Source organism: Agelaius tricolor, unplaced genomic scaffold (genome assembly GCF_023055355.1).
Source record: "Agelaius tricolor isolate 1412-34295 unplaced genomic scaffold, bAgeTri1.0.p SCAF_13, whole genome shotgun sequence".
Classification (NCBI taxonomy): domain Eukaryota; kingdom Metazoa; phylum Chordata; class Aves; order Passeriformes; family Icteridae; genus Agelaius; species Agelaius tricolor.
The window spans coordinates 10,712,918-10,727,492 of NW_027269273.1; the positions used below are offsets into that span (position 1 = coordinate 10,712,918).

General features: G+C 38.1%; 1 protein-coding gene across 1 annotated transcript in view; it reads right to left on the reverse strand.

Moving 5' to 3' along the window:
* Positions 1-14,575, reverse strand: part of GLUD1 (glutamate dehydrogenase 1) — a 28,816-nt gene that overhangs the window by 4,486 nt on the left and 9,755 nt on the right. Inside the window, exons 2-10 of the mRNA XM_071438713.1 lie at positions 12,238-12,318; positions 11,346-11,401; positions 10,394-10,457; positions 8,674-8,768; positions 4,385-4,564; positions 2,767-2,904; positions 1,570-1,707; positions 1,362-1,442; positions 466-589 (exon numbers count right to left, since the gene is read on the reverse strand). Coding sequence (XP_071294814.1) covers positions 466-589; positions 1,362-1,442; positions 1,570-1,707; positions 2,767-2,904; positions 4,385-4,564; positions 8,674-8,768; positions 10,394-10,457; positions 11,346-11,401; positions 12,238-12,318 — 957 coding nt within the window. The remainder of the gene's footprint in view (positions 1-465; positions 590-1,361; positions 1,443-1,569; positions 1,708-2,766; positions 2,905-4,384; positions 4,565-8,673; positions 8,769-10,393; positions 10,458-11,345; positions 11,402-12,237; positions 12,319-14,575) is intronic.

The following is a 14,575-nucleotide window of genomic DNA, read 5'->3' on the forward strand; positions in this document are numbered from 1 at the left end:
GCCATAAGCAGGTTTTTCCAGTGCCTGTCTCTATTATTGGCCTTTATAGAAATTGTTTATTATTGTATGTGCAGAACAATGGCACCTGCTGGAACTTCTTTTGAATGCTTCCTAAATACCAAGTGTGCGGCTGAAAGACGTTTATTAAGAAGTAATAAGTATTTCACTTAAGTGGCTTGACTTCACTATTTTACAAAACTGAGGAAAGAATTTAAAGATAACCAGAATTTAAAGATAACTAGAATTTAAAGATAACCAGAAAAGAATGCATTTAACTTAAGTCATTAGAGTTCCAGGTCAGTTAACCTATGAAATCTTTTCTATTCTTTAGTAAGCAGCAATTATAGACTTCTGGGGAAATTGTGGTGAATTTATAAGAGTTCTGTTTCCATTTCTCCCACGTTTGGTGTTTGCTAGTCCAGTCTATTAATTAAACAGTGTGTGGAAGCAGAAGTGAGCACTTACTGAGCAAGTGGTAGTTTGAATCTCTTTCATATTTGAAAGTCAGACGGCCATAACTGACGTGGTTCAAGTTTTTCAGCCATTCAAAGTAGGATACTGTTACACCACCAGCATTCAGGTAAAGATCCTGCACAGAAAGAAGAAATATTTTGAATTGTGACCATGTGCCATAGACAGTGTTACCATGTTCTGCAAAAGCAAGCAGTATTATGTCCAAGGCACTACTTTAAATTGCAGTACAGAAGACAATCCAGTTCTTACTCTTACAGGACAACATCCTCTTCTTCAGTTCAGGGATTACTTCTACTGATTTAAAATAGAACTTGACTTCTAACACAGCAAGTTCAAGTGTGCCTGACAAACTACTTACTTCTATTTTAGCACAAGTGTAAGAAAATTAGAGCATTCTTTGGCCCATCTCAGTGAGTAAAGGCTGAAGATCAGCTACTCTATCCAGCAAGATCGCTTGATCAGGACACCCTTTCTCTGTGAAAAAATTGTCATTATAGCTGGATAGGTCTTATTTTTTCAAACTATCACTACACATTCTCCATACACTCTGCAGTACACAGTTCTGTCAGAGCATCACCCACACACACCATGTCTACAAACTGGCCAGAATATTTACTCTTCCTTCTTCCTGTGTTTAGTGCACTTTTTGATTGAGCAAATGTCAGCTATCAATCATTATCTTTGGTCATTTACAGTTGAAGTGAGGTCTTTAATAAATATTATATTTCTTCAGCAACATTGACACCCATTTCCCAGACATCAGTTATTAAAAAACACTCTTAGAGAATGAATGGCTCTTAATAAAAGCCTCCAATAACTAGAGTCTTGGTACTCTTCACAAAAATGTTCCTTTGAAGTGAAAATCAAATGTCATAATAGAACCTTACAGGGATAACCATGATATTCCGCTCCAAGAAGATTTTGTCAGCTTCAGGAGTTGTAGGCCCATTGGCACCTTCAGCAATAATCTGAAAGAAATCACAGCACAGAGTAACTCAGAGGTATAGATTTGGGGTTGTTCATGCTGATTATTGAATATCAGTACTTAAACAGACCATCTCTGGTTTTCATTTCCATTTGAAGTCTCTGACTTACTTTTGCTTTAACCTTGTGTGCGTTGGCCTTGGTCAACTGCTTCTCGCTGGCAGCTGGGATGAGAATGTCACATTCTGTTTCCAGAATGCTGCCCTCAAGTGGCTTTGCTTTAGGGAAGCCCATGATTGTCCCGTGTTGCTGTGTGAAGAAAACAAACCACAGTGGTTTTAGTGTGTTTTGCACTCACACCAATTTCTTCCCTTCTGACTTTCAGAGTGAGAAAAGTGAGAAGCAACAATACTAGAGAGACAGCACATGATGTAATTCCTGTCCTTACTTAGACATGAAAAGCAAGCTACAAAGCTTCAGGAACAAAGTTCCCAAGACTGAAACATAAGTGCTCTCTGCATAAAGACACTGAGAAACATTTGGGCTCTGGAATATTTAAAAAAAGGTTCCTCTCAGCTCTTAAAATAGTTTTCAAACAACCAAAATGACTCACTAGTCTGCTACACCCAGGATAAGTTGCATCACATAAGATTCAAATGGTTTTTAAAATTCAGTACTACAATGATAGGCTTTGTTTAGTGATAGAATCTACATTCTTTTGAGAAAGAGGGTGATAAAGAAACTCAAATATTCCCTATATAAAAGAAAATGCATAAAATAAGCCCCCAAGAAGTTTTAAGTAGAAGACTGTATTTTAGTGCCTGTGAACTGTCCCCTCAAGTCTGCTTCATGTGGAAGCTGAAATAAAAAGACCACATCCAGTTTTCATGATAAACTACACATTCAAGTCACACTGCCAGCCAGGCTTTCATTCTTTCAGAAACATCCAATAGGTAAGAAACAGCAAAAGTACACTTTGTACATCTTAAACAACCATGTGCTTGTGATTCTCAGTCAGGAATCCTTCAGGAACCTCCTTGCCTTGGTTCCTTAAGACATCCTTTCTAGTTTAGGCATAAGAAAGGCAATATAATAATAATTCCAATTCTGAAAAGAAAGTAATCAGCCTGCACACATACAGACATTTTTTGAGAGTCAGATCAAAGGGTAAAAAAGGTACCACCTGCATTTGCATTCTTGTTGGGGATAAGAAGGAAAGTCAGAAGAATCAATATTTCTAAGCCATTTTGAAAGGACTATATGCAGCATGCTTTAAATATCACAACACCAGTTTACAGTCATCAGTCATTCTCTGTACTTGCAAAGCTGACAAAAGTGAAACCCTTTCTGCTTAGCTAAGTTTCATACCAATTTGAAATCTTCTAGTTCCTTTGGGTCAATCCCATCAGGATTCCAGATGGAGCCATTGAACTCTCCGACAGCAACGCATTTTGCACCAAAACGATGCAAGTATCTCATAGAATGCAAGCCCACGTTACCAAATCCCTGAGGGTGCAAAGAGAAAGGGAAAAGTAGTTAACCTTCCAGTTAAAAATGATGATTACTGCTAGGGCTAATACAGTTTTAAATAGTTCTTCATCTATTGGCACATCTTGGCATTAGATGATGTGCATAGGCAAGATGGAAGAAATCTACATACACACTATTCTTGTCTGAATCTCACTGCAGAAATTATGCACTGTAGCCAGCAATGTATAGTTCTGATGAGTGTTTTATACTGGAAATATAGAAAGGAAGAGGTAATGCTACTATGAAAGTGTCAAAATGATGATGTCTATCAACCTGGGAATGTTCTGTGTTATCCACCTTGTGACTGGCACCCTCTTAAAGGGATTAATGGATTTTTGTATGACTACTGATTTAATTCCAGGCCATTAAGTTCCTTTACTTCCAGGATGTTCTGGAAGTAAAAGAACACAAATAGCAGACAAAAAGTCATATGATCAACGTTGGAAGTTGTAGTATGATTCTGTGCTGAAAAAAGCCCTGAATAATAAATTCCTGTATAACACAGCTTTGGTTATAGTTGGGATTTTTGCTTATGTATTAGAAGCAAACTTCGATAAAAGAGTCTGTCATGCTTTAAGTCTCTTTGAAATGCTCTAGGTTCATTTTCCTACCAGAATTTTCTGCTTTTCTTATGGCCATATTTTCAGTCCAAGTTTTGCTTAGGGGCCTGTTTGTTAGTCCTCTGCCAGGCATGAAAATGCCAAAGAGCAGGGAGAGAAGTGCTGGACCTTTGCAGGGCAGAGATGTTTGTTGCAGACCACAGGTTAACTAGAGGACAACTTGGGAGGTTACAATTACCCTGCTATTTCTTTTCTAACAAGCACTTTTGAAAGCAACAAAACAAATCAGTTCCTCAAACGCTCCATTTAACATACTGTTTAAAGTTGAACAAGTTTCCTCTCTTGGAAGTTTTAGGAATGATAATGGATACTACTGACCATTGAACACTTTCAAAATTCAACTACATAAATTCCCAAGTCTTAGGAACACCAAAAATGTACATTCAACCCTACAAATTTAGGATAAGGTCTTAGTTTCTATTTTTCTAAGTGCTTATTCTGTAATGGAACCCTCAATTCCCCCTCTTCTTAAATTTTTTATTGTAAAACATTGCACCAAATTTTGTGTAGGTAAAACCAGTGTCACAGCTCACTGAAAAGTGTGCTTAAAGATCTCGTGTAATAGTATTACATTCTGGTGCTTGTAGCTTACAAGACCATAATGAGTATAGAGATTTGGCTTTGTGCCTGTAGAGTGCAAGTGAAAGTTCAGTTTATAAAAACCAGTCCAAAATAAAGGACACCTATGTTGCTTAAAAAATGATTCTAAAGTTTGAGAGTAAAGGTTAACTTGGAAGTTTTAAAGCTCTCTCAGTTTTTAAGGGCTAGTTTTAAAAACAGCTCTACTGAAAGTCTGTGTACTACTTATTTTCCTACTGTCTAAGGAAAAAAGTTACCTGAACAGCAAATGTTTTATCTCCAAATCCTGGAGTCATTCCTAATAAGCTCATATAAGAAGCTTCATTGATGAAATTTTCAATTCCATGGAAGACACCACGGCCAGTTGCAGATATACGTCCATGGATCCCACCCTGGCTGATGGGTTTACCAGTTACACATGCATGTGCATTAATATCCTGTAAAACAGCAAAGGACTTGTGAGACGTGGAATTAATCAATCAAAAAACAGCTAGAACAAGAAGTTTTGTACATTTTTGACATGAAACCAGGAATTTTAAGAGTTGGAACATGATATAGCTTAAATGAATTTAGTTTGTAAAGATGATTTCCTTCCTCACTTTGTGTGAACACCTCAGAATATTCTGTCAGGAAAGTTGTGTAATGCAATTGTGGATATGGTCTGTGATTTTTTGTTGCCTCTAAGTGTGTGTGCTAACTTTAGTCTGTGTATCATGGTGACATCCACAAGCAGACAATCAAAAAGCTTTCAGGAATGTTTCTTTAAGTCAACTCCTATTTACAGCCACAACTTCTTTACATCACTAGTTTTGATATCCTTGAACTGGCTTTTAATAATCTTTAAAAGTGTTTAGTGTTCCTTTATAACAAATTCGGTTATTTTACAATTACAAAATAAGGCATGAGGTCTGTACTCAGAATACAGGGATGCTCTCAGAGGAAATCTGCAGTTTGAAGGTCATATAGGAAAAGTCGTGTATTTACTACTTTTATTCAGAAAAGCAGCATTTACAATCAAGCCTCCATTGTTAATTTGGTGGCAATAAAATTAAGTTTTCCATATTCCAGATAGTCAGCCAAGATAAAACAGCTATTTAAAATCATAGCTGATTTTTCCATTTGGAATTAATACCATGAAAGAAATTCTCCCAAAGCAGACACTGGAACTCCCTCTTCTGTCAGCAGTGGTTCCCATGCTCCCACACCCTGGGAGCACAGTCACACAGTGCCTTGGCTTCCAGCACAAGTGAAAAAGGAGGGATGAAAGAGAAGGCACTGAAATGAGAGTGCCAGCAGCCGGATGGGTTTCCATTCCACCAGGCACACATTCACTGGGAGGCTCCCTCTGCTCCGTCCCTTGTGCCAAAAGCATTTGCATGCCTGTGGTGCAGGGTGCTTGGTGAGAGGAAGGAAAGGAGCACACAAAAGTAAGTGCAGGCAGAATGGCTGGAGGAGACTAGAGCCATAATGAAGACTAAAACTATTTCCTGTTTGAAAATATCAGTGAGTTAACATATAAGCCTCTAGAAGAACAATAAAGGTGATGCTGGGCTTGCCACAGAATTCCTAATTCAGCCTCTCAAAAGCCAGCTCGCTGCTCTCCATAAGCTGTATGCTCCCTCTTGTGGCATGTCAACTGTAACAAACATTGGCAGGGCCGTTCTCTTGGAACCCATTGGCCTGATGCTTTGGTAGACTTTCAGGTTTTTATTCTGTTATATGGTCTTAAACTATGCTTTGGGCTTTGTGCATTCACAAAAGAGGGAATATATTTTATAAATATGTGAAGAAATACAGCTTCCCCCCATATATAAGAATGTCTTTATCAAAGTCCTTTCCTGTGTACCAAAAGTCTGTTGATTGTGTCAGGAAGTGCAGAAGAGCGGAAAGGATTAATTTAATAAAAAACTTCAGCCATATGTAACTCAGTGATCCAGCAACTTCAGATGGATTTTCTGGAACAGTTAACATGGTAGTTATTAACAACTTGCATGATTTGGCAAGAAAATAGAGCATGAAGTGAGGACACATCCAGGTCTTCTTGAAGTCACATATAAAAGCCACAGCTGATGTCAAAGTCCTAAAATCTTTGGTTTCAAGTGAATAAGCACAAACTTTCAAAACATCTTGGGTGAAAACCAAAGAGCATGGCTTTTACTTGGAAGAGAACCTTGAAAAATGGCTTATAGCTAGCATCATAGACTTCTATTTCAGCACTGGTAGCTTTTGAACTTAGTTGGTGATGTTCAGGCACTAAGCTTCTTTACCCCTTTCCCCCTGCAATGATGTTCTCCTTGTCTCTCCAGCTCTCCTCGCTCTGTATGGTTGGTTGTGAGCGAACTTCCCTTATCTGCTTGTATCTGTTATTTGATTTATCCTTCCCACTGAAAACTCCCTGAGCACAGCTGTGTGCAGTGTGCAAGCACAGAGCCAGCAGGTCTGTATCTCAGACAGATCCCTCTCACCAGAGTTATCTTTCCACTCCACTGAACGTGGCACCTTGCACAGCTTCCATCTGTGTTTGCAGTTACGGCTTGTTTCACTTCTGTTCGTTGCTCATTTTCTGCTCTTAGTTCCCTTTCCTTCTTCCCCCATGGTCATTTTTATCCTTTTAGTATTCCTTAATCACCTTTATTTTTGCTCTTGGTGTCCCAAACAGATCTGAAACATCTTCCTCTAGAGACTGGTTTTGATCGATTATTCCCCTTTTTATAGCCTTGTCAGAATTCTCACTTTCCTTCTCCATTACCTGGTCATTTTCCACAATAGCTCTGGAGTTCCACTGTGGTTACCACTCTCTCAAGTACAAACAAGCAAACCAACAAAATTAAGGAAACTAACATCCCCCCCCCATCCCCAGCCCTTATTTCCATTTTTAATTAACTTTGCAGAAAAGCGTTCCTGAATCCTCTCAAGTTTTTTTATTTTTCAATAGGATACTGCCATACAGAGGGAGTCTAAAAAGAAGCTGTTGTAGGGTAATTCCAATTTTAATCCTCAGTAGTTATTTTCTTTTCTGTTGTCATTGAATCATAAGAATGTGTAGGACTACACAATAAGGTGAGCTTATAAAGTGGTAAGAATAAGAAATTCATCCATTTGAAAGCTTCTCTATCAGGGGTTAGTTTAATTTTAAAAAAAATTGAGCTTTTGTATAAAACTGCATGAGAACTCTTCAATATAGCAAATCTTAAGGCAGGTCACTTGTTGTGATCCTTCTTGTCAGTCTCAATAACACAGTGCTGTTGTATCACAGTGAAATACAGATTTTAGTGCCATGGGTTAAATGTTAAAACTCAATGGTTTGAAGCAGTAGTTTTGCTCTAAGTTGGAATTTTAAGTTCTGACTGAGGAAACTAATTGCCACCCTGCATTTTGAAGTCCTTCTGAATTAATAACTTTGCCATTTTATATCAAGTTTTAATTAAAAGATTTACCTATGTAAATAGCAAAAAGCAAATAATGTTTCACAGTGATATCCCTAACAGAAAGATTAGTGCAAAAGTAATTTAACTAGTCAACATGCCACAGCTGATTCTTCAAGCATGCCTTTTTCCTTCCATAAGACACCTCAGACTGCATTTCAGACTTAGAATAACCTGTGCCACTGCACCTCGCAGTGTCCAAGGCCCCAGACAAGCGCTGTGCCAGGATTTGCCTGAGGACAGCAGGCACATCCTGAGCAATGTGCCAGAGCGGGGCACGTGGCAGTGGCACCAATGGCCCAGGCACACACCCTGCAGGGCTTCAGGGAGCTGCTGCAAGGGACTGCACTGAGTACAAGGAAAGAGGAGCTGGGATAGGCAAACATGCACTAGAATAGCAGATGAACACATTAATACACAGCTACTGACAAAGAAGTTGTCCAAAATGTGTTTTTTCTTTGAACAGACCTGTTGAAAGCGTACAACAAAAGTGTTTGGTTAACAGGTACAAATAACCCCACTGACACAAGGACAAAGGCCAAGCATTAAAAAGTAATTTTTAAAAACTTTAAATTTCTTTTATTGCCTCCTGGGCTATAAATTATGTCAGTGTCCTTTTGCTTTACACTTTGAAGAATTTGCTGAAGTCCACAATGAAGCTTGTTACTTCTAGTAGACTGCAGAGAGTCTTAAAACTTTTAGAAGTTATACCAATAGTGTGAATGTAATTTGCATTGTCTCTTGAATGAACAAAACCATGAGCATGTATTTAATAAAACTTGTAAATTCAGTTATCAGTTAACAACTTTAAATTACTAATTACAGTACCAATGAAAAACAGAGGAAAATTACAGAAATAGAAACCAATTTTAGACTATATACCTTTAAAAACAATGTATTTTCTTTTGTTGACCAACTGTAATCAGTATTGTATCAGAGAAGCTTCTTTTAAGGCTAGTGTAAGAATACTATCTTCAAAGCTATTTTTCCTTTGCTGTACCCTAAAATCCTCACACCACTGAGGCTGTCACAGTTTGTAAGAATATTTTTAGACCAAGTAAGTAAACAAATTGATATGATTAGGCAGCTTTTCTGCTTGAAAGCCTCTGCACAAGACTTACATAGTGTCCTATGGTACTGGCATAGGTGTCAGCAATCCAGGACATCTCCCTCTCCCCTGTGCTCATATCAGGAGCAGGAACATCCACACCAGGTCCTGTTGGCAACAGTGAAAAAAGCTCTTAAGGATCCAACAGAAATAGTTATTGTCAATCATTATTCCCTTGTGAACTGCAGGCCTTAACAGAGAAGAACTGTTTTCCTGTTTAATCCTCAGTTTACTGTACAAGCAACATATTCTTCTGGATTCAATGCAGTTTTAGATGCTGTATCACACCTTTGTACAATATTATCAAAACCCCTAACCTTTACATAAGCCATCTGATAAAAGGTGAAGGCCGCTTGGTAAATAAGAAGAGGAGTAGTTTGGGGTTTTTTGCAGGGAGGGTGCTATCTGGGTATGATTTCTATATACTGTGATATTGATTGGATTCTTCTGCATAAGAATTTCCTTTCTGTTCCTGGGTGAAGAATTAAATATTGAAGGTAAGCTGTACCTAGTCACTGCACTGTAGCACATGCATTTGATTTTACTGCTTACTTCAAGAAAGGTTTCATTTCTCTTTCTTGATGAAATAAACCTTTAAAAGAAGTCTCACACATCTGTTGAAATTAAAAAAAAAAATCTGTTTTTTTTTAGATAGCTAAAAATAGTATTTCCCCAGACTATTTAAGATCATGGAAACCTGCTAATCAGGATATTATATGCAACTCTGTCCTGACAATTTTTTCTAGGTATTTTTAAAAGGTTTGTGCAAGTTGTGTAGCACCAACCAGAGAGCCAAAAAGGAAGATAATTTTATCAAACCATTTTAATTGTCACAGAACTAATTATCACTATAGCTTCATTGAGTATAGTAAAACCACAGTCACATGTAACATCAGTAAGTGTGTTTATAAAGGAGCTCTATTTAGATGATAAATGCTCTGTCTGGAAGAGCAGCAAACACTCTGGCTAAAGAGCAAGAAAATGCAGATTAAAGGATAGACATTCCCAAGGTATTTTAGATATCAGGAATACATGACAGACCTTTAATTAGTTACATGCCTCATTATTCATTTGAGTAAGAACCTTCTCTGGGTAAAGCTGCTCTCTTCAATTAAAAGTTGAGTTGGTAATAGTCAGCTTTCTGCAGAGAAGATGTCCAGGCAGCAAAGCTACCAGAACAGCTCAGGGCTGAGTGTGAATAAAGCCCTACTGACATTACAGAAGCTGAGCTTCTGTTACAACAGGCTCCTATGCCTCTTGCCTACGCTTCCCCTCCAGCCTCTGGTTGCCATGGGTGAAGCCATCAACTTTTGCTGGGGTGGATCTTCTATTTCCTTCCTCTCTTTCCTCAGATACCTGCCAAAAGCCTCAATTGAGACTACAGGAAACAGTAACAGTGAAGAGCTTGCTATTAGAGATTAAAACTGCCACAAATATGGTCACCATTTTATGATCTCACTCTGAGAGAAATGTGATTCATTTTGGATACCGTGACCTCAGCTTTTGTGGCTTCTCATAGCTACAACAGCCAGCAGAAAAAGTTAAGACACAGTTCCCTTTAAAAGGCACTAGGATGCAATGACTCAATTCTTTGTGGTTCTTGCTGAAAGTTCTGTATCCAAATTGTTTACAGCTCTCAAAAATACCGTTATTTCAGGCTATCATCCAGCAGACACTGCCAATGCACAACAAATCAGATCCCTAAATTTGAATAGTAAAGCTGCCCAACATACCAATAAAGCCCTTTTTTGCCAGCTCCATGGTAAACCTTCTTGTGATCTTTTCCAATTCATTGTCCTATAGAGAAAATGCAATAAATATCAGAAGAAATCATTAGTGCTTATGAGTATTTGCTCAAACTTAGCCCAAGCATAAGCCAACGCCCTCTTCTTTTAGAAGAAAGGATGATTCATAATTTATATAATTTATATGCCACTCCCTAGCAGACCGTTGGTACTCAGGCAGGACAAGAAACATTGGGCTTTCTTTCTGTACATTCTGATCCATGACAAATTGGGAGCATGGCACAGGAAGAACCACCTGTGCCCATAGCAGAGATTTCCAGCAAACAAATCTGATATCCTGTGTGAACGATTTACAACCAGCAACAGCAAGAGCTGGCCCTGCCACTTGTGTAATCCACACAGCCAAATGACTTGACACAAATCCTTACAGGAGCTTTCAGCTTAGAATATCTGTTATGTATTCTAGTATTCCTTTCTGTACAAGTTGTTTTAATTAGGACAAGAAGGCAAGCCTGCAGTAAACCTTTTATAAGCCAAGTTAGTTATTATTCACACTGGAACACTGCATAGAATGGTTTAATGGAGCATAAAACTATTAGTCAAAATAAACAAAAACATTAACTTTTTTTTGAAGAGTAACTTAATTTAAGCTTTTATTAACAGTATCAACTTTAAAAAATTTCCAGGTTCCAAATTATTTGTAGTCTTCTGATTTTCAGAAAAAAATAATAAATTAAGTAATTGAAGTATTCCACCTCCAAAACACAGACCTCTTAAAAATTCTTTTCCTACCTATTGCATGCACAGGCTACATTCAGCCTTTACAGAGGCAGAAGTGGCAGGAGGTTTTTAGTGGTCAACAATGCCCTTAGAAGAGCTTTTTAAACTGGCTGGCTTCAGTATTGCAGATACCCAAATTTTTATCTATAATTAGGCTTACTGTGTAGTTCTTGGGATTGATCTTGACACCAGCCTTTGCCCCACCAAATGGCACATCTACAAGAATGCAAAGGAAAATCATTTTACTTTTTCAACAATAAAGGCAGAACACGTGAGAAAGATGTGTAATTATTCTTTGATTTTAGTGGTGATTTTGGTTTTGCTGCGTTTATGGCTTCTGAAGTGTAGGTTATAATCTGATCTAGGTACTCATAAAAATGGGAGATCTTTCAAGGCACTTTGAAAAGGGTCTTTAAAAGTCAAATGTTCATTATTTAAATTTTCTACGCTTAAATATCTCTTGTACTTGACACTTGTAGAAATTTTAAGTTTTACCCTTTGTATTTTACTAGTTTAGCTCAAAAATGTTACTTTGGGAGTCCTAAGCACATCTATATACATTAGGAAAATATTTTCTTTTCTTACACATAATATGCAGATTCTCTCCAAACTTCTCTACAATTTAGTAGCTGTGTACAAGTTATACTTCTTTATAACCCATAAAGGAATTTTATCCTTTGCTCTCCATAGCTCCCCTGCTCATCCTTTACAGCCTCCATCTGTTCTCCCTAAAATTAGTCCCCTATTAATCTAAGTTTGTCATACTTGAATATGAGTTCAAGATGTAGTACTGTCTATGGGAGAGGGTAGTTAGCACAATGTGGACTTTTCAAACAAAAATGCAACCTTATTTAGCTATTTTCAGTGACAGGAAAGGGAATATGTACTATTATTTTGGTCACTATAGATTTTCCCACCTTGCTATAGATTTAAATTAGAGATTAGAGTCTGAAATTCATTTTAATCCTTTACATGTTTGGTTTTTCTATGTAATTACATCAGTACTGATTGAAACTGAAGATTGAAATCTTGCTTGAAAAATGAACACTTACCAACCACAGCACATTTGTATGTCATGAGAGATGCTAAGGCTTTCACTTCATCCACACTAACGTCCATACTATAACGGATACCTGCAAAAGACACATGAGAAAAAATAGGAATTCACTGAACACCTTCATAAATGTTTATAAATTGGGAAGGGTTAATCCACACCAACAATCTTTAGCATGCAAGTAGGTTGTTTATCAACTTATTTATTCTAAGAGATAAAGAACAACACCCTGCTCCCCTATTTAAATGTTTATCTTTTATGTAGCAGAAATTCACTACTCCAGTAATTTTCTAAGCAGTAGCTTAATGGCAGCACTCAGCCTTAGGGAAAAAGAGTGAATATTCCTTGTGATGAAGATGAATCAAGGTGACAGGTAGCTAAGAGCAGAGTTTTCGAGAGGCTGATAAAGCTCTTCAGACCCAAGATCTTTAGCTTTGGACTTCACTCGTTGTATATACAAGATTAACTTTGCTCCTGAGCGTAACTTATCAGTACAGGTTATAATCAAGATCTTGTTGATGGAGTAATAGAAGCTCCTGTTAAGTTCTAAGCCTTGGCTTTAAGGCCCTGGCTGCTAGGCACAGCCACAAAACAAAAAGCAACAAACCACTCTGCTAGTTTGAATTTTTTCAAAACATTTTGAGGGAATAGTCCTACACCAGTGAGCTTGTGAGACAAGGCCACCCATCCCACATCCACATTCCCACATGGAAGCCAGCCCACACCTGCATTCCCTGCTCCAAGTCACTCAGCAGGGCTGCAAGTGTGTGCTGACACATGGTACAAATGCAAATTCAATTTGTTGTGTGCTGGCAGCAGCTCAGATGCACGAGTGAGCTCAGCATTCAAGGCAGCTCAAAGCTGAGTAAAAGAATGGTTACAAAGGTAAGGAGATCTTTCACCTGCCTGACTCTTACCAGTCTTCTGAAAAATGGAAAAAATCCAATAAATTTATTGAACTCAGAGTTAAGACTCATTTATCTCAAGGTAGCTACAGAGTAGGAAATATTTAACCAAACTGACAAAGCAGATGCAGAGAACTAGAGAAGCTTAAATACGATATTTAAGATCAACATGTGCCCAAAGTCATGTGGCCACAACCAAAAGGGTCCTACAGTTGTATGTTTGTTTCTATCCAAGTTTCTCCTACTTAACCAAGTCTACAACAGAGCCATGAATAATTTATTATTCCCATCTTTACTCCCCAAATCTTTGGCTGTAGGTTCTGCCAAGTTGCACGGTGGTTTGTAGCAGGTACAGAGTGTCCTTTAGATGCCAGAACATGGCACCACAAATTTCCTATTATGTAAAGAGAAGACCATATTCAGGTTCTCAGGAGTGAAAAAAGGCCAGCATACATTATCCAAACTAAAGCACTGTGCTGCTATGAAAGCCATTCCTGAATGCTCTGGAAACAATCCCAGTTTCAAAGGAACTAAGTGCTGCTCAAATAAAGCTGAGGGCCAAGTGCTGCTTTCTTATGTGAGTTCAATCAGTAAAAGAAAGTACCATGCCTCTGCAGAACAGAATTTAAATTTATTGTGTACAGGGGGGAAGGGTGGTCTCCAAAAGCAAACTACATAGTTTCTGACTTAAGATAGCTGCAAGGAGTTGATGTCTGAGCTGTCAATAACCTTCTCATGGGAAGTAATATTCAAAATTTAAGTAGAACCTATCAGAGCCCAAAAGACCAGTCAAAGTTAGAATATTAATGTGTTGGGGTTTTTTAAATAAGTCTTCCTCTAATTCTTCAGAGGAGCAGTTGTCCTTCTGTCAAGCTCTGAGCAAGAGTGAGCACTGCCTATGGCACTGTCCTGCCTGGGGAAACCATTCCTTCTTGGTTGAGCAGGTACTCTGGGGACAGGTCTCATCTGAGTATTGCTCAAGCCAGCCAAGTTTGGAGTCACAGCCTATGTTGACCAAAAGTGAACTCTGCCCCTCCACCCCCCAGGTGAACTAGATCACTGTGTATTTATTCAACCCATTTACCTATTGAAACTTCCAAGCTGTGTATACAAAGCAGTTTTGCTATAAATGTACTCCTGCAGGCACACAAAATGTTGTTTATTGATATATAAAAAGCAGCACGGAAACTAAATACTTTGGGATAGTTATCTTGAACAGTTTAAAGAGGGAAGCAAAATACAAAAAGAGAGGGAGGCTTCTTCTGCAAATCATACAGAAGATAGGATCTGAACAGGTAAACAAGCAGCACTTTAACTGGAAGTGCTGGTGCACATATTTACTCCAGTGCATGTAGAACAGTTAGATCTCTGGTTCCTTGTATTACCACAAACTTTGACGTAATAAATGTTAAGTCTTCATATGAAGGTAAA